Consider the following 19,458-nt stretch of genomic DNA (forward strand, 5'->3'; position numbering starts at 1 on the left):
TTCTTCAAACCAAGCTGCTTACCTATTGCAGATTCAGTCTTCCCAGCCTGGTGCAGGTCTACAATTTTGTTTCTGGTGTCCTTTGACAGCTCTTTGGTCTTGGCCATAGTGGAGTTTGGAGTGTGACTGTTTGAGGTTGTGAACAGGTGTCTTTTATACTGATAACAAGTTCAAACAGGTGCCATTAATACAGGTAACAAGTGGAGGACAGAGGAGCCTCTTAAAGAAGAAGTTACAGGTCTGTGAGAGCCAGAAATCTTGCTTGTTTGTAGGTGACCAAATACTTATTTTCCACCATAATTTGCAAATAAATTCATAAAAATCCTACAATGTGATTTTCTGGATTTCTTTTTCTCAATTTGTCTGTCATAGTTGACGTGTACCTATGATGAAAATTACAGGCCTCTCTCATCTTTTTAAGTGGGAGAACTTGCACAATTGGTGGCTGACTAAATACTTTTTTCCCCCCACTGTACCTCATTGTAATCTGGCAGTGTGCTTTAAATTGAAACTCAACAACTTGCGTTATAAAGAGGTGTCTATTTATGTAGATTTCTTTTATTTATTTAACCAGTAAAATCCCATTGAGACACAGGGTCTCTTTTGCAAGGGAGACCTGTCCAAGTAAGCAGCAGCATTCAATACAACATTACACAATTTTAAAAACATAAATGCAGGCTACAGAGGTAGAGAGAAAGAGTTTACCCAGAATGTAAATGAACACGTATCAATATCTGCGCACGTAAAGCGAGGTCCAACCCACCATTTGGTTCAAGGTGCAATGGTGGGTGAGTGACTTGCCATTTGTAACAAAAGGATGCATGATCAACAGAGTCCAGTCTCTTTAACACAAAAGAGGCTGTATGTGTATACAATAAGTCTAATTTTACTGAGCTCAAGTTAAATATACAGTCAAAAGTTTGGACACACCTACTCATTCAAGGGTTATTCTTTATTTTTTACTATTTTCTACATTGTAGAACAATAGTGAAGACATCAAAACTATGAAATAACACATATGGAATCATGTAGTAACCAAAAAATTGTTAAACAAATCAAAATATATTTTATATTTGAGACCCTTTGCCTTGATGACAGCTTTGCACACTCTTGGCATTCTCTGAACCAGCTTCACCTGGAATGCTTTTCCAACAGTCTTGAAGGAGTGCCTTGCAAAAGTATTCATCCCTCTTGCCGTTTTTCCTATTTTGTTGCATTACAACCTGTAATTTAAATATATTTTTATTTGGATTTCATGTAATGGACATACACAAAATAAACCAAATTGGTGAAGTGAAATTAAAGAAATAACTTGTTTCAAAAAATTCTACAAAATGTATAATGGAAAAGTGGTGCTGGCATATGTATTCACCCCCTTTGCTATGAAGCCCCTAAATAAGATCTGGTGCAACCAATTACCTTCAAAAGTCACATAATTAGTTAAATAAAGTCCACATGTGTGCAATCTAAGTGTCACATGATCTATCACATGATCTCAGTATATATACACTTGTTCTGAAAGGCCCCAGAGTCTGCAACACCACTAAGCAAGGGGCACCACCAAGCAAGCAGCACCATGAAGACCAAGGAGCTCTCCAAACAGGTCAGGGACAAAGTTGTGGAGAAGTACAGATCAGGGTTGGGTTGTAAAAAAATATCTGAAACTTTGAACATCCCACGGAGCACCATTAAATCCATTATTAAAAAATGGAAAGAATATGGCACCACAACAAACCTGCCAAGAGAGGGCCGCCCACCAAAACTCATGGACCAGGCAAGGAGGGCATTCATCGGAGAAGCAACAAAGAGACCAAGATAACCCTGAAGGAGCTGCAAAGCTCCACAGCAGAGATTGGAGTATCTGTCCATAAGACCACTTTAAGCTGTACACTCCACAGAGCTGGGCTTTACGGAAGAGTAGCGAGAAAAAAAGCCATTGCTTAAAGAAAAAATAAGCAAACACGTTTGGTGTTCGCCAAAAGGCATGTGGGAGACTCCCCAAACATATGGAAGAAGGTACTCTGGTCAGATAAGACTAAAATTGAGCTTTTTGGCCATCAAGGAAAACGCTATGTCTGGCGCAAACCCAACACCTCTCATCACGCCAAGAATACCATCCCCACAGTATAGCATGGTGGTGGCAGTATCATGCTGTGAGGATGTTTTTCATCGGCAAGGACTGGGAAACTGGTCAGAATTGAAGGAATGATGGATGGTGCTAAATACAGGGAAATTCTTGAGGGAAACCTGTTTCAGTCTTCCAGAGATTTGAGACTGGGACGGAGGTTCACCTTCCAGCAGGACAATGACCCTAAGCATACTACTAAAACAACACTCGAGTGGTTTAAGGGGAAACATTTAAATGTCTTGGAATGGCCAAGTCAAAGCCCAGACCTCAATTCAATTGAGAATCTGTGGTATGACTTAAAGATTGCTGTACACCAGCGGAACCCATCCAACTTGAAGGAGCTGGAGCGGTTTTGCCTTGGAGAATGGAAAGAACTCCCAGTGGCTAGATGTGCCAAGCTTATAGAGGCATACCCCAAGAGACTTCCAGCTATAATTGCTGCAAAAGGTGGCTCTACAAAGTATTGACTTTGGGGGTGTGAATAGTTATGCACGCTCAAGTTTTCAGTTTTTTTGTATTATTTCTTGTTTGTTTCACCCCAAAATATATTTTGTGTCTTCAAAGTGGTAGGCATGTTGTGTAAATCAAATGATACAAACCCCCCAAAAATCAATTTTAATTCCAGGTTAGAAGGCAACAAAATAGGAAAAATGCCAAGGGGGGTGAATACTTTCGCAAGGCATTGTATGCTGAGAACTTGTTGGCTGCTTTTCCTTCACTCTGCAGTCCAACTCATCCCAAACCATCTCAATTGGGTTGATGTCAGGTGATTGTGGAGGCCAGGTCATCTGATGCAGCACTCCATCACTCTCCTTCTTGGTCAAATAGCCCTTACACAGCCTGGAGGTGTGTTAGGTCATTGTCCTGTTGAAAAACAAATGATAGTCCCACTAAGCCCAAACCAGATGGGATGTCGTATCGCTGCAGAATGCTGTGGTAGCCATGCTGGTTAATTGTGCCTTGAATTCTAAATAAATCACACCAGCAAAGCACCCCCACACCATAACACCTCCTCCTCCATGCTTTACAGTGGGAAATACACATGCGGAGATCATCCGTTCACCCACAGCGCGTCTCACAAAGACACGGCGGTTGGAACCAAAAATATAAAATTTGGACTCCAGACAAAAGGACAAATTTCCACCGGCCTAATGTCCGTTGCTGGTGTTTCTTGGCCCAAGCAAGTCTCTTCTTCTTATTGGTGTCCTTTAATAGTGGTTTCTTTGTAGCAATTTGACCATGGCCTGATTCACATAGTCTCCTCTGAACAGTTGATGTTGAGATGTGTCTGTGACTTGAACTCTGTGAAGCATTTATTTGGGCTGCAATTTCTGAGGCTGGTAACTCTAATGAACTTATCTTCTGCAGCAGAGGTAACTCTGGGTCTTCCTTTACTGTGGCGGTCCTCATGAGAGCCAGTTTCATCATTACACTTACATTACATTTACATTTACATCATTTAGCAGACACTCTTATCCAGAGCGACTTACAAATTGGTGCATTCAACCTATGATAGCCAGTGGGACAACCACTTTTTTATTTTAATTTATTTAATTGTATTTATTTTGGGGGTGGGGGAAGAAGGATTACTTTATATTATTCCAGGTATTCCTTAAAGAGGTAGGGTTTTAAGTGTCTCCGGAAGGTGGTCAGTGACTCCGCTATCCTGGCGTCGTGGGGGAGCTTGTTCCACCATTGGGGTGCCAGAGCAGCGAATAGCTTTGACTGGGCTGAGCGGGAACTGTGCTTCCGTAGAGGTAGGGGAGCTAGCAGGCCAGAGGTGGATGAACGTAGTGCCCTCATTTGGGTGTAGGGTCTGATCAGAGCCTGAAGGTAAGGAGGTGCCGTTCCCCTCACAGCTCCGTAGGCAAGCACCATGGTCTTGTAGTAGATGCGAGCCTCAACTGGAAGCCAGTGGAGTGTGCGGAGGAGCGGGGTGACATGAGAGAACTTGGGAAGGTTGAACACCAGACGGGCTGCAGCGTTCTGGATAAGTTGTAGGGGTTTAATGGCACAGGCAGGGAGCCCAACCAATAGCGAGTTGCAGTAATCCAGACGGGAGATGACAAGTGCCTGGATTAGGACCTGTACCGCTTTCTCTGTAAGGTAGGGTCCTTCTCTGCAAATGTTGTAGAGCATGAACCTGCAGGATCGGTTCACCGCTTTGATGTTAGCAGAGAACGACAGGGTATTGTCCAGGGTCACACCAAGGTTCTTTGCACTCTGGGAGGAGGACACAATGGAGTTGTCAACCGTGATGGCTAGATCATGGAGTGGGCAGTCCTTCCCCGGGAGGAAGAGCAGCTCCGTCTTGCCGAGGTTCAGCTTGAGGTGGTGATCCGACATCCACACTGATATGTCTGCCAGACATGCAGAGATGCGATTCGCCACCTGGTTATCAGAAGATATGACAGAGCCAAGTGACTTGGTGTATAAAGAGAATAGGAGAGGGCCTAGAACTGAGCCCTGTGGGACACCAGTGGTGAGAGCACGTGGTGCGGAGACAGATTCTCGCCACGCCACCTGGTAGGAGCGACCTGTCAGGTAGGACGCAATCCAAGAGTGAGTAGCGCTGGAGATGCCCCACTCGGAGAGGGTGGAGAGGAGGATGTGATGGTTCACAGTATCAAAGGCAGCGGATAGGTCTAGAAGGATAAGAGCAGAGGAGAGAGAGTTAGCTTTAGCAGTGCGGAGAGCCTCCGTGACACAGAGAAGAGCAGTCTCAGTTGAATGACCAGTCATGAAACCTGACTGGTTTGGATCAAGAAAGTCATTCTGAGAGAGATAGCAGGAGAGTTGGCTAGAGAAGGCACGCTCAAGAGTTTTGGAGAGAAAAGAAAGAAGGGATACTGGTCTGTAGTTGTTGACATCGGAGGGATCGAGTGTAGGTTTTTTGAGGAGGGGTGCAACTCCATGGCCAGTGGTCAAGGATGAGTTGATGAGCAAGGTGAGGTAAGGGAGAAGGTCTCCGGAAATGGTCTGGAGAAGAGAGGAGGGGATAGGGTCAAGCGGGCAGGTTGTTGGGCGGCCGGCCGTCACAAGTCGCAAGATTTCACTTGATGGTTTTTGCGACTGCACTTGAAGAAACTTTCAAAGTTCTTGAAATGTTCCGTATTGACTGACCTTCATGTCTCTTTGCTTATTTGAGCTGTTCTTGCCATAATATGGACTTGGTCTTTTACCAAATAGGGCTATCTTCTGTATACCGCCCCTACCTTGTCACAACACAACTGATTGGCTCAAACGCATTAAGAAGGAAATAAATTCCACAAAGTAACTTTTAAGAAGGCACACCTGTTAATTGAAATGCATTCCAGGTGACTACCTCATGAAGCTGTCATCAAGGCAAAGGGTGGCTACTTTAAAGAATCTGAAATATAAAATATATATTTTGATTTGTTTAACACTTTTTTGGTTACTACATGATTCCATGTGTTATTTTATAGTTTTGATGTCTTCACTATTATTCTACAATGTAGAAAATAATAAAAATAAAGAAAAACCCTGGAATGAGTAGGTGTGTCAACTTTTGACTGGTACAGTATATATATAACTGTAAACAGGGATGCAAACTCAGACAGCACATTTAATATATATATATATATTAAATGTGCTGTCTGAGTTTGCATCCCTGTTTACAGTTCTCATGTCAGTGTTTCTGTTCAAAGTAACCTTTTTTGCCCTGAAAAGGCTTTAGTAATGTACTCTGAATGCCCTTTGACAAAATCAGTGATAAAAATAAAGAAATTAAGCTTAAAGTTTTTCGGATTTTACATTAATGAATAAAGTTTTTTTTCCGATATGTGGCTGGCTAACGCACCATACACCTCGTAGTAGGCTTTCCTTTCCTGGTACTATCATGGTTCAAAACACTTTGGTTCATACTAAAAACTAGTTTTTACATTTTTGCTTAGTCTCAAAGATATAGCGGATGGAAAACTCACTAGAGCGCTAATGCTAAGGCTATCTTGGTGTGTAAGACCAAGATAAGTGGAAGACTGCAGGAGGGCTCTCTGTGCCACAGCATGGGGGGTGGAAGAATGCTGATTATATTTTACCCTGGAAAGTGGAATTCAAATTCTGTAGATGTTTTGCATTTAAAACAACAAGTGCACATGTACATGCTTTATAAACCAAGTAAAGGTTTGCTTCTTCTTTCCTTTTTCACTCCTGCAACATAGGTGTTATTTCTCTCTCTCTCTCTCTCTCTCTCTCTCTCTCTCTCTCTCTCTCTCTCTCTCTCTCTCTCTCTCTCTCTCTCTCTCTCTCTCTCTCTCTCTCTCTCTCTCTCTCTCTCTCTCTCTCTCTCTCTCTCTCTCTCTCTCTCTCTCTCTCTCTCTCTCTCTCTCTCTCTCTCTCTCTCTCTCTCTCTCTCTCTCTCTCTCTCTCTCTCTCTCGCTCTCTCTCTCTGTGTCTGTACTAACCACTTTCTCTGCTCTTTTCTCCTACCCACCAGGCCTCCTGAGCCAGTTTACAGCACTGTGAACAAAGCACCTTCTCCCCGCCACTATTCCCCCGTGGAGTGTGACAAAAGCCTCCTCCACTCCATACCCTTCCCTCACTATCACTTAGGCCTGCTCCCTGACTTCGAGATCACCAGGTATTCTACCCGCTGCATGGCATAGCTTTGCATGGTATTGCATGGAATGCCCCTACTCTCTTCTTATCCTCAGACACTCACTCGTTCCGAAAGTTCTTGCTCCAAAGTGCATGCCTCTCCTCCCTCTCACTCCATGCCCCTACTCTCTTCCTATCCTAACTTTCTCACTCACTCACTACCTCACTCACTCACTCGTTCCCAAAGGTCGGGCTCTCTGTAAGCCTGCATGACTCTCCTCCCTTGAGCTTCCTCTCTCTCAAGGGGAATGGTCCTCTTTCTCCAGGGGGTATGGTCCTCTCTCTCCAGGGGGTATGGTCCTCTCTAAGGGGTATGGTCCTCTCTCTCCAAGGGGTATGGTCCTCTCTCTCCAGGGGGTATGGTCCTCTCTAAGGGGTATGGTCCTCTCTCTCCAAGGGGTATGGTCCTCTCTCTCCAGGGGGTATGGTCCTCTCTAAGGGGTCTGGTCCTCTCTCTCTAAGGGGTCTGATCCTCTCTCTCCACAGGTCTGGTCCTCTCTCTCTAAAGGGTCTGGTCCTCTCTTAGGGGTCTGATCCTCTCTCTCAAGGGGGTCTGATCCTCTCTCTCAAAGTATGTGATTGGCCCGTCGGTCTCCACATTCCCCCATCAGTCCCCATTACACCTCTGCTATTGACATGACTTGCCTTGCACCAAGTGTGACTTGAATGATAATGTTTATTTTAATCGTTTATTATTATCGTTATTTGTTTCTTTCTCAGTAAAAGTATTACACTTAGGCTGGCTTTGATTATGAGTCTATTGAAAGTTATAACATTTTAAAATGTTTGTGTCGATTGCATTGCCAACTGACTTGCTGCCAGTTTGTGACAAAACAAAACAACATTCCAAAATTCTCATATGTCTTTAAGATTAATACACTTACTGTAAGTCGCTCTGGATAAGAGCGTCTGCTAAATTATTAAAATGTAAAATGTATATTTGAATCTTCTCTCTCAAAGGGGTCTGATCTAGTCCAAACCTGCTGGCCTTATCTTTCGCAAGCACAGGCAATGTTGTTCAAAATAAACGTTTTTTATTTGAAAAGCATCAGGGTATTTGGTAAATGTGGTTTTGGAAGTGGTTTGTTGAAGCCTATAGCAACTACTGTCAGAAGGACTTATTCAATGAAATTCTGGAAGTCAGCATGGATCATTTTTACTTCGGTTGAATGGTTTTAGACGCACTCAACACCTAAACGCATTCATACTTTTTGCAAAGCCAACAAAGAATTCCATTGACGTTTAATGTTAGGTACGTTGAAATATGACGTTGCTAGAATGTTAATTCAATGTGTTTTTGCCCATTGGTGTGATCGTAGCGTTAAGGGGCAAGTGGTGATTGCACTGGTCATAGATATTAGAGATATTCTCAAGCTATCTGAGATTTCTTTTAAATGTATATCTCTCTTTCTTAGCTCTCCCTAAACACATTGTAGTTGAAACCCCAAGCACTATTTTCCTTCTGGGTCAGGACGGCCTTCACCTTCGTTAATGTTTGCTTGTTTGTTTAGAATTTCAATTATCTGCATTATTTTATGAAAACTCAAGTAATTCCTAATTGGCCTCCATGGGAGTTATAATAATTTACATATTAAAACATCAACAAGAACAGCAGTATACTTTTTTTCATCAATTGAAATATAAGTATTGAGGTGCCACTTTATATGATAATTATCAAGATTCCGTTAGTGGTAAGCATACATGTTTGTGTCTTTGTTCTCCTATTAATAGCACTTTGCTTTCTTTATCTTGTTTGTGCAGGGCTTTTTTATTATTTCATCTTGTTTATCATTTATGCATGAGCAGCGTATCTATGAATACAATCAGCAGAGCTGATGAGTGTGATGGCATTCATGAATAAGGCATAAGGTATTATTTACATTTTAGTCATTTAGCAGACGCTCTTATCCAGAGCGACTTACAGTTAGTGAGTGTATACATTTTTTCATACTGTTGTGGATGCTGTTAGGACCAGATGAGTTCAACTGAGCCGTCTGAGCGTCATCCATATTGTTCAAGTTTGACCAACCTAATGCAATACGAACAGAAATGTGTACACTGAAGGTTAAGGCGGTTAAAGTATCACTTTACTCAAAAAAACATCTTTAGTGTTTTGATATGGTTCCCAAAAATTGTACATGCCAGCAGTTAAGTTTTCACCACTCTTTTTGCTTTTTACTGAAAGTGTTTTATCTTGAAAGCTTAACTGCTGACATACAACTATGGGGAAAAACAGACGGGGTTGGCTTAGATTGTGGATAACATGTATACTATATTTCGTCTCAATGTTTATTCAAAACATAAATACATTTGCACAATGAGCTCTTATTGTCTCTCAAATACATCGTTACAGTTGTTGCTTAGCAAGCAGCTTTGAGCCATATTAGCATAGACATGACATCAATAACAAGATACAACGAGCTGAACCTACGATTCCCCACATGACAGCTTCTTGTCATTGTTGCTAGCTATCTGACAGTCCAGAATCATAACAACACAGGACCACGTGCTGACACAGACCAATCACGGGCTGGCAGGCTACGAGGAGGCTCACGCCCTCATACACGCTCTTTTCAAGTGTCTCTCAGGCAGAATGAACATGACTACATCAACCATGATCCTTTGCTAGTTACGGCCACTTTCACCATGATCTTTAGCGATTTGTTTGGTGCCATTCAGCCCTTTTCAGTAATATGGCGCGCTTCAAATTCAAATAGTTCCGGCTTCATGCGCCATTGGGAGTTTTCCATAGAAATACGTGGATGATGTCAGAGCTATCACCATCTACTGGTTTTAATGTCTTTGGATTGGGACTTGGCACTCTCTGCATCATTACTTGGAGTCCCTTGACTACTTCATCTTTCAATGAATAAGCCTGCTGTTCATTATGCAAGTAATTTCAAACTATGCTGACACTTATGTAGGCATCGACAGTGGTTAAAATTAATGGCGTATGTTGTTTTATTTGCTGTTGAAGCACTCTACCGTAGGTCTTTATCAAGCTCTGGCCATGTCGATGAAGCCAAAATATGATTTTGGAAATCGGATGATTGTTTCTTTCAACAATTTGTCAGAATATACTGTAGCTTTACTTGGCATCATTCCGCACCAGTTGTATTGTGCACATATGTGCCACACAAATGCTTCTCTGATTTAAAATGACAAGTAGGGATGGAATGATGTTCATAGATTTGTTCTGGATGTGCCGACTCAATATTGAATTCATTTTGATGACTTGATATGTCTGACATGTCAAACATTGTTAACTGAGATGCATTAGAGAACCATCAAATGGTAAGCCTTTATTGATAGGTTAAGGGTATTTGACAGAATCGATTGATGTACTGTAGGGTGAATTTGCCCCTAGACACTGATCTTGGGTCAGTTTTGCACTTCCCCCACTAATGGTTAAGGTTGGGATTGGGGGAGGGGAAGCTGAACCTAGATCTGTACCTAGAGGTAACTTTACCCCGGAGCCAATCTATCAGGATATCAGAGTTTCAGTTAGTCCACCTGAGTTTAATTATTATTATTTTATTAGCTATTCTCTCCTTTTACAGAGACTTAGCAATAATCTCACAATCACAGAATACCAGAACATTTTAGTATGTAATAAAAACAGAGGATCATTTTGTCTAATTGCTCATTGGTAGGCATAACCACTTCTTTGTCTGAACCCTTATTAACTAGAAGGCAGTGGTTACATCCCAAATGGCACCCTATTCCCTATATAGTGCACTACTTTTGACCAGGGCCCATAGGGCGCAGGTCAAAAGTAGTGCACTATGTAGGGAATAGGGTGCCATTTGGGACATAGACAATGTTATTTGGATTGCCATGTCACCCTTTTTTTGGGGGGGGGGGCATTTCCTCGATGTTGTTAGCTGAGTGCACTGCCACTTTCATTCTTCTAATCCAATTACAACCCTTGAGAGCTGTGCTTTTGTCATTTGACTTATCAGAGGTAGCAGGAAATAATCAAACTGTCTCTTTAAAAACCTTTTCCTCTAGAATGCAAGGGGGTATGCAGTTCCAATCATTTCTCAAAGGGTTTAACCCAATGGGCAAAAACTGGTTGAATCAACGTTGTTTCCATGTCATTTCAACCAAAATAATCCATGTGATGGCGTTGAATCAACGTGGAAAACTGATTGGATTTGCAAAAAGTAATCAACGTAAGGGAATTTCGTATGTATTTATTTTTTACCTTATCCAATGATTTCTTGTTGAATTCACCTTAGTCGAAAAAACTACCAAATGTAAATCAAAACTAGATGTTGAACTGACGTGTCACGATCGTCTACGAAATGAGTGGACCAAGGCGCAGCGTGCGATACGAACATGACTTTAATTGGTAAAGTACACGAAACAAAACAAACACGATCGTAAAGTCCACAGTGACAATGACTGACAAGGAACAAAAACCCACAACCCCAAGGTGAACAATGACAGTATAAATATGGCTCCCAATCAGAGATAACGAGCCGACAGCTGACACTCGTTACCTCTGATTGGGAGTCACTCGATCAACCAAGAAAACACAACCAAAGACAACCAACCAAAACACAACAAAACGAACACACCCTGGCTCAAAATACAAAGTCCCGGAGCCAGAGCGTGACAGTACCCCCTAAAGGCGCGGACTGCGACCGCGCCTCAAAACCCCAAATAGGGAGGGCTGGGTGGGTGTTGCTCCTCGGAGGCGGCTCCGGCTCGGGCTTGACCACCACCCTTCTTCAATCCCCCGTAGCGCCCCCGGTCCGATCTGACCCAGCTGGTAGGATCTGGACTGACGACGCGCACCCCTGGCTTGGTGCGAGTAGCAGGAATGGGCTGGATCAGGCTGACGGCTCGCACCCTTGGCTTGGTGCGAGTAGCAGGAACGGGCTGAACCAGGCTGACGACTCGCACCCTTGGCTTGGTGCGAGTAGCAGGAACAGGCTGGATCCGGCTGACGACTCGCACCCTTGGCTTGGTGCGAGTAGCAGGAACAGGCTGGATCCGGCTGACGACTCGCACCCTTGGCTTGGTGCGAGTAGCAGGAACAGGCCGGGCTGGGCTGGCGACGCACACCGTAGGCTCTGTGCGTGGAGCAGGAACAGGCCGGGCTGGGCTGACGACGCACACCGTAGGTTTTGTGCGTGGAGCAGGAACAGGCCGGGCTGGGCTGGCGACGCACCCCGTAGGCTTTGTGCGTAGAGCAGGAACAGGCCGGGCTGGGCTGGCGACGCACACCGTAGGTTTTGTGCGTGGAGCAGGAACAGGCCGGGCTGGGCTGGCGACGCACACCGTAGGCTTTGTGCGTAGAGCAGGGACAGGCCGGGCTGGGCTGGCAACGCACCCCGTAGGCTTTGTGCGTAGAGCAGGAACAGGCCGGGCTGGGCTGGCGACGCACACCGTAGGCTTTGTGCGTAGCGCAGGGACAGGCCGGGCTGGGCTGGCAACGCGCACCATTAACTTAGTGCGTGGAGCAGGGACAGGCCTCACCGGACTGTGGAGACGGATAGGAGACCTGGAATGAAGAGCGGCCACAACCCGTCCCGGCTGAATGCCTACCTTCACACACTCTGTGTGAGGCATCCGCACAGGACGTACAGGGCTGTGTACCCGTACCGACATGACAGCACGTGATACTGGAGCAGGATATCCGGGACCGCGGAGAGGCATAGGAGACCACGAGCGTTGAGCCGGCACACTCCGTCCTGGCTGCATACCCCCCTTCGCACGACACGTGCGGGGTGCTCGCACAGGACGTACAGGACTGTGCCGGACCACTCGTGGCACCGTACGCTGCTCCGCATACCGCGGAACCTGCCCCGTCCCATGCTGCCATGCCTGAGTACGGGAAGTTGGTTCCGCTCTCCATCCCGGCCTCGCCAACCTGCCTTCTGGCCCCCAAAACCCGGTGGCCTCCTCTCCAAATTGCCCTGTGGCAGCCTCCTGCTGCCCAGCCGCCCATGCCATGTGCCCCCCCCCAAAACTTTCTTGGGGTTGCCTCTCGTCCTTCCGACGATGGCCCTGCTGACGCCGTTGCTCCTCTCTCGCCAGGGCCTTGATCCTACCCCAAGGTCCCTTGCCCCCGAGCATGTCCTCCCAGGACCACGATTTGCCCACCTGGGCCATCGCCAGCCTCTCTATCTCCTTACCCGGCGCTTCCTCCCATGTCCAGTCTCCTTGCTCCTGGACACGCTGCTTGGTCCTTTTACGGTGGGTTTTTCTGTCAGGGCCGTGTAGAAATGGTGTGGTGTGGAATCAGGTGCAGAAGCAGATTGATAGTCCAATAATCTTTACTGGAAAGTGCGAGGCAAAAATCCAAAAGCAGCCAGAGGCAAAACGCACACAGGCGTAAAATACAAGCGCGCATAAACAGGCGCGCAAAACTCTTCTCAACCGAGAAGTAAGCAATACAGTAGAGGCGTACCAAACACAGGTACGAAATGACACCTAACACGAAACAAAACAAACACGATCGTAAAGTCCACAGTGACAATGACTGACAAGGAACAAAAACCCACAACCCCAAGGTGAACAATGACAGTATAAATATGGCTCCCAATCAGAGATAACGAGCCGACAGCTGACACTCGTTACCTCTGATTGGGAGTCACTCGATCAACCAAGAAAACACAACCAAAGACAACCAACCAAAACACAACAAAACGAACACACCCTGGCTCAAAATACAAAGTCCCGGAGCCAGAGCGTGACAGACGTCTGTGCCCAGTGTGATGTATTCACCTCTCATTCTACTGTAAATTGAGTAGGTTGAGTGGGAACTGCTTAACCACAAGTACTTAGATAGCATGGGCATGTTCTATGTACAGTCTGGTTGTCTCTATCAAAACTCCAATGGAAATAATGCAACTTCATTTTGACCAGCGTTGTCAATGCATGAAGGTTGAAAATAAACGTTTCTGGACAGTTGAAATATTTAAGCAACCTACCCAACAGTCTGTATTCAAAATGGCAGTTTACTTCTCCCAACAATATTTCCATATTTTAACACTTTAATATCAAAGGACCTGTATGAGTATAAAGATTCTGGGCGAGCCTAACAAAAGGTGATATGAAAGAAATTGGAGGTGAGAAGAGACCGGCATATCATCGAGCGTGTTTAATGCATGGACGGGATTGGTTGTCTGAGCTTATCCAGAGAAAGGTGGAATTCACAATGAGCTTTCTCTGTTTGTTTGTTTTCCCGTTCGCCCACATGATTGCGTTGAGATGCCTGTGGTTGCCGTGGTGCCGCAATCGTCTATTAGCTATTGCAGGTGTGCTGAATCGATATTACAGAACCAAGTTAGCATTAGCATTTTGATTGTTGGCTACCTCATTGCATGCTAGCCTAGAATGGCCTCCCGTGGGCCTCCAGCTGCCTAACCATCCCTTTCTCCATATCACTGGGTTGCAGCTGGCTGTGTTGCTGTCACAGGGGGCCTTTAGGGACACAGAGGGAGGTTGAGGGCCCACTGTAATTATTTATTAACAAGCCTGGCTTAAATCCCATGTGTATTCTCACAGAAGCATTGTGTTATCAGGGTCGTATTCACTAGAAAACTGCAGAGACGGGAAGGACTACCTGAACTTGTCCAATAAGAACTTGTCCATCTCAATAGCCTTTAAAAAGGGTGCATCTACCAATGAGAGTGAAACCAGCTTCTCTTTCCTAGCAAGGGGGTCAACCATGCGCATTGTCTTAGCTGATAATGCCTCTCAATTATATACTCAAAGCTGGTCTGAGCACAGTTCATGAGTATTCTCTCAGGATTGTCTGAGATTCTTTGTGAATGAGCCCAGGATGACAGAAAGACAAACATGTATATATACCCATTTCCATTAATATAATTTCCAACCAATATTATCCGCTACATTAAGAAGATTTTAAATACATGGCGGCATTTCAAGTTCAGTTTAAACCTTTGTGCCACATTAAGGGACATTCAGATGCCATCTGGTGTTACATTTTGGAAGCAATTCTCTTTTGGGTGCTGGCAGGTGGGCCGTTCCGACCATCCCTCAGCTGTAAACCAAAACAAGCTGTATACAGTGGGGAAAAAAAGTATTTAGTCAGCCACCAATTGTGCAAGTTCTCCCACTTAAAAAGATGAGAGAGGCCTGTAATTTTCATCATAGGTACACGTCAACTATGACAGACAAAATGAGAAAAATTAATCCAGAAAATCACATTGTAGGATTTTTAATGAATTTATTTGCAAATTATGGTGGAAAATAAGTATTTGGTCAATAACAAAAGTTTCTCAATACTTTGTTATATACCCTTTGTTGGCAATGACACAGGTCAAACGTTTTCTGTAAGTCTTCACAAGGTTTTCACACACTGTTGCTGGTATTTTGGCCCATTCCTCCATGCAGATCTCCTCTAGAGCAGTGATGTTTTGGGGCTGTTGCTGGGCAACACGGACTTTCAACTCCCCTCCAAAGATTTTCTATGGGGTTGAGATCTGGAGACTGGCTAGGCCACTCCAGGACCTTGAAATGCTTCTTACGAAGCCACTCCTTCGTTGCCCGGGCAGTGTGTTTGGGATCATTGTCATGCTGAAAGACCCAGCCACGTTTCATCTTCAATGCCCTTGCTGATGGAAGGAGGTTTTCACTCAAAATCTCACGATACATGGCCCCATTCATTCTTTCCTTTACACGGATCAGTCATCCTGGTCCCTTTGCAGAAAAACAGCCCCAAAGCATGATGTTTCCACCCCCATGCTTCACAGTAGGTATGGTGTTCTTTGGATGCAACTCAGCATTCTTTGTCCTCCAAACACGACTGAGTTGAGTTTTTACCAAAAAGTTCTATTTTGGTTTCATCTGACCATATGACATTCTCCCAATCCTCTTCTGGATCATCCAAATGCACTCTAGCAAACTTCAGACGGGCCTGGACATGTACTGGCTTAAGCAGGGGGACACGTCTTGCACTGCAGGATTTGAGTCCCTGGCGGCGTAGTGTGTTACTGATGGTAGGCTTTGTTACTTTGGTCCCAGCTCTCTGCAGGTCATTCACTAGGTCCCCCTGTGTGTTTCTGGGATTTTTGCTCACCGTTCTTGTGATCATTTTGACCCCACGGGGTGAGATCTTGCGTGTAGCCCCAGATCGAGGGAGATTATCAGTGGTCTTGTATGTCTTCCATTTCCTAATAATGGCTCCCACAGTTGATTTCTTCAAACCAAGCTGCTTACCTATTGCAGATTCAGACTTCCCAGCCTGATGCAGGTCTACAATTTTGTTTCTGGTGTCCTTTGACAGCTCTTTGGTCTTGGCCATAGTGGAGTTTGGAGTGTGACTGTTTGAGGTTGTGGACAGGTGTCTTTTATACTGATAACAAGTTCAAACAGGTGCCATTAATACAGGTAACGAGTGGAGGACAGAGGAGCCTCTTAAAGAAGAAGTTACAGGTCTGTGACAGCCAGAAATCTTGCTTGTTTGTAGGTGACCAAATACTTATTTTCCACCATAATTTGCAAATAAATTCATAAAAAATCCTACAATGTGATTTTCTGGATTTTTTCCCTCGATTTGTCTGTCATAGTTGACGTGTACCTATGATGAAAATTACAGGCCTCTCTCATCTTTTTAAGTGGGAGAACTTGCACAATTGGTGGCTGACTAAATACATTTTTTCCCCACTGTACATACCAAAACAAGCTGTATATCAAAACAAGCTGTATACCAAAACAAGCTGTATATCAAAACAAACTGTAAACCAAAAGCAAGCTGTACACCAAAACAAGCTGTAAACCAAAACAAGCTGTATACCAAAACAAGTGTCATGGTTTTGTTGTTGTACTTTACATGCTGTATTATGTTTTATAGGTGCTCTATTGCAGGGGTATTCAAATCTGAGCCTGGAGGTCTGGAGTACTGCTGGTTTTCTGTTCTAACTGATAATTAATTGCACACACCAGGTGTCCCAGGTCTAAGTCCCTGATTAGAGGGAAATAATTTAAATCAGCAGTGGAACTGCCTTCAAGGTCCAGATTTGAATTTGCCTGGGGTGATTTGAATTTGCCTGGGGTGTATTCATTACGGAAACCATTTACCGTTTAAGAACCAAACCGAAGCAATCAGAGCAAACGAAACAGGGCGGGACCTACCTGAATTTGTTCAATAGAAACTCTCGTTTGCAACAGACAAAATGTTTTGCAACAGAATCATTACACACTCATTACTGCTCTGTAGTGTCACGGTTGAAATTCGTGGTAGGCCTTTTATTACAGGAAAGCTTACAACGATCACCATGCTCGGACAATCTCATAACCTAACCTTATTTCACAAATTGTTTGAGACACACCTTGTTTGGGTACCACTGCTTTACCCAAGTGCTTTAAATAAGTATTTCACAGATTTTTTACTTCATATTCAAATGTGCCATTTTCAGATGTAGATACTTGGTGGTGCTGAATATAATGAATATGAAGTAAAATATGAAGTAAAAAATCTGTGAAGTGTTCCTTTAATCCTCCAGTAGATGGCGATCTAATGTAACACAAGTGTTAGGCCCTATCACAAAAATCTAAGGGAATTTACAACCCACAGTGCCTCGCTTTGCAACTACAGTGCCTTCAGAAGGTATTCATACCCCTTGACTTATTCCACATTTCGTTGTTACAGCCTGAATTCAAAATTGATACAATTATTTTATTTTTTCACCCATCTACACACAATACCCCATAATGACAAAGTGAAAACATGTTTTTATAACATTTTGCAAATGTATTGAAAATGAAATACAGAAATATCAATTTACATAAGTATTCACACCCCTGAGTCAATACATGTTAGAATCAACTTTGGGTCTTTCTGGGTAAGTCTCTTAGAGCTTTGCACACCTGGATTGTATAATATTTGCACATTATTCTTTTACAAATTCTTCAAGCTCTGTAAAGTTGGTTGTTGATCATTACTAGAGAGCCATTTTCAAGTCTTGCCGTAGATTTTCAAGTCGACTTCAGACAAAACTCTAACTAGGCCACTCAGGAACATTCAATGTCGTCTTGGTAAGCAACTCCAGTGTATATTTGGCCTTGTGTTTTAGGTTATTGTTCTGCTGAAAGGTACATTTCTCTCCCAGTGTCTGTTGAAAAGCAGACTGAACCAGGCTTTCCTCTAGGATTTAGCCTTTGCTTAGCTCGATTCCGTTTCTTTTTATACCCAAAAATCTCCCTAGTCCTTGACGATGACAAGCATACCCATAACATGATGCAGCCACCACCATGCTTCGTACTCAGTGATGTGTTGTGTTGGATTTGCTTCAAACTTAACGCTTTGTATTCAGGACATAAAGTTAATTGCTTTGACAAATTTTTTGCAGTTTTACTTTAGTGCCTTATTGCAAACAGGATGCATGTTTTGGAATATTTGTATTCTGTACAGGCTTCCTTCTTTTCACGCTGTCATTTAGGTTAGTATTGTGGAGTAACTACAATGTCATTGATCCATCCTCAGTTTTCTCCTATCACAGCCATTAAACTCTGTAACTATTTTAAAGTCATCATTGGCCTCATGGTGAAATCCCTGAGCGGTTTCCTTCCTCTCCGGCAACTGAGTTAGGAAGGACGCCTGCATCTTTGTAGTGACTGGGTGTATTGATACACCATTCAAAGTGTAATTAATAACTTTCTATGCTGAAAGGGATATTAGATGTCTGCTATTTTCTTTTACCCATCTACAAATAGGTGCCCTTCTTTGCGAGGCATTGGAAAACCTCACTGGTCTTTGTTGTTGAATCTGTGTTTGAAATTCACTGCTCGACTGAGGGACCTTACAGATAATTGTATGTGTTGGGTAGTCATTCAAAGATCATGAACACTATTATTGCACACAGAGTGAGTCCATGCAATGTATTATGTGAGTTGTTGAGCACATTTTTACTCCTGAACTTGTCATAACAAAGGGGTTGAATACTTGACTCAAGACATTTCAGCTTTTCATTTTTAATAAAACTTTTTAAAATGTGAAAAACATAATTCCACTTTGACATTATGGGGTATTGTGTGTAGGCCAGTAACACAACATCTCAATGTAATACATTTTAAATTCAGGCTGTAACACAACAAAATGTGGAAAAAGTCAAGGGGTGTGAATACTTTCTGAATGCACTGTACCAAGAGTGCCTTCAGAAAGGTGTGTGCTGATTGCACACACATGTTTTTTTAGATCACATTGAATAAGATTACATGGGACTTGATCCTCGATCAGCATTCCTCCTCGGAGACACTTGATACATACGAACCAGAGCTGTTTCAAATACATTTCTATCCATCTCTATAGCTTGATTTCCAGACTTGATCTGTCCTTAGACTTAGACTCCTACTGTCAAGCAACTCAAAAAGAGACCTGGCAAGCGACTCAGAACCATCTAGCTTTACATTTTGTGTTGGTTTGACAGAGACAGTGCTCCATTCACAGTAGATTGGTGGAACTGCAGGGAAAATCAGTCTCATCTCTCCAAAGAGTCCTTGGGGAAGGTGTCCTCAGAATGTCCTGATTCCTATTTGACTTTATTCCAGTGGGAGCTGGTGGCAGAGGCTAGCTCTCTGTCTTCATACGTGTCTGTGTGTAAGGAAGTGTGTGTGTGCGTGCGTGTGCGTGCACACTTGTCCCCTTACGCTCATGTGCAGGCTCCTCGTCTCCAGGAAACCAGCCAGAAATGGGACAATGATCTAAGTAGAGCACAATCCCCCTTTGGGTCTCT

The 19,458-nt window shown here is 43.7% G+C and overlaps 1 protein-coding gene across 14 annotated transcripts in view; it reads left to right on the forward strand.

The window, feature by feature from the left end:
* LOC121579246 (disks large homolog 2) overlaps positions 1-19,458 on the forward strand; it is a 336,409-nt gene that overhangs the window by 277,758 nt on the left and 39,193 nt on the right. For 13 of the 14 annotated variants that reach the window (XR_006002882.2, XM_041893670.2, XM_041893672.2 and 10 more), the window contains one exon: positions 6,585-6,728. The exons of the other annotated variant lie outside the window; for it this stretch is intronic. Coding sequence is in view for 12 of the 13 variants with exons in the window: in XM_041893670.2 (XP_041749604.2) it covers positions 6,585-6,728 (144 nt within the window). In the remaining variant the exon portion in view is untranslated. The remainder of the gene's footprint in view (positions 1-6,584; positions 6,729-19,458) is intronic. 14 annotated transcript variants of the gene reach the window in all.

The sequence above is a fragment of the Coregonus clupeaformis genome, chromosome 13 (genome assembly GCF_020615455.1).
Source record: "Coregonus clupeaformis isolate EN_2021a chromosome 13, ASM2061545v1, whole genome shotgun sequence".
Taxonomy (NCBI): domain Eukaryota; kingdom Metazoa; phylum Chordata; class Actinopteri; order Salmoniformes; family Salmonidae; genus Coregonus; species Coregonus clupeaformis.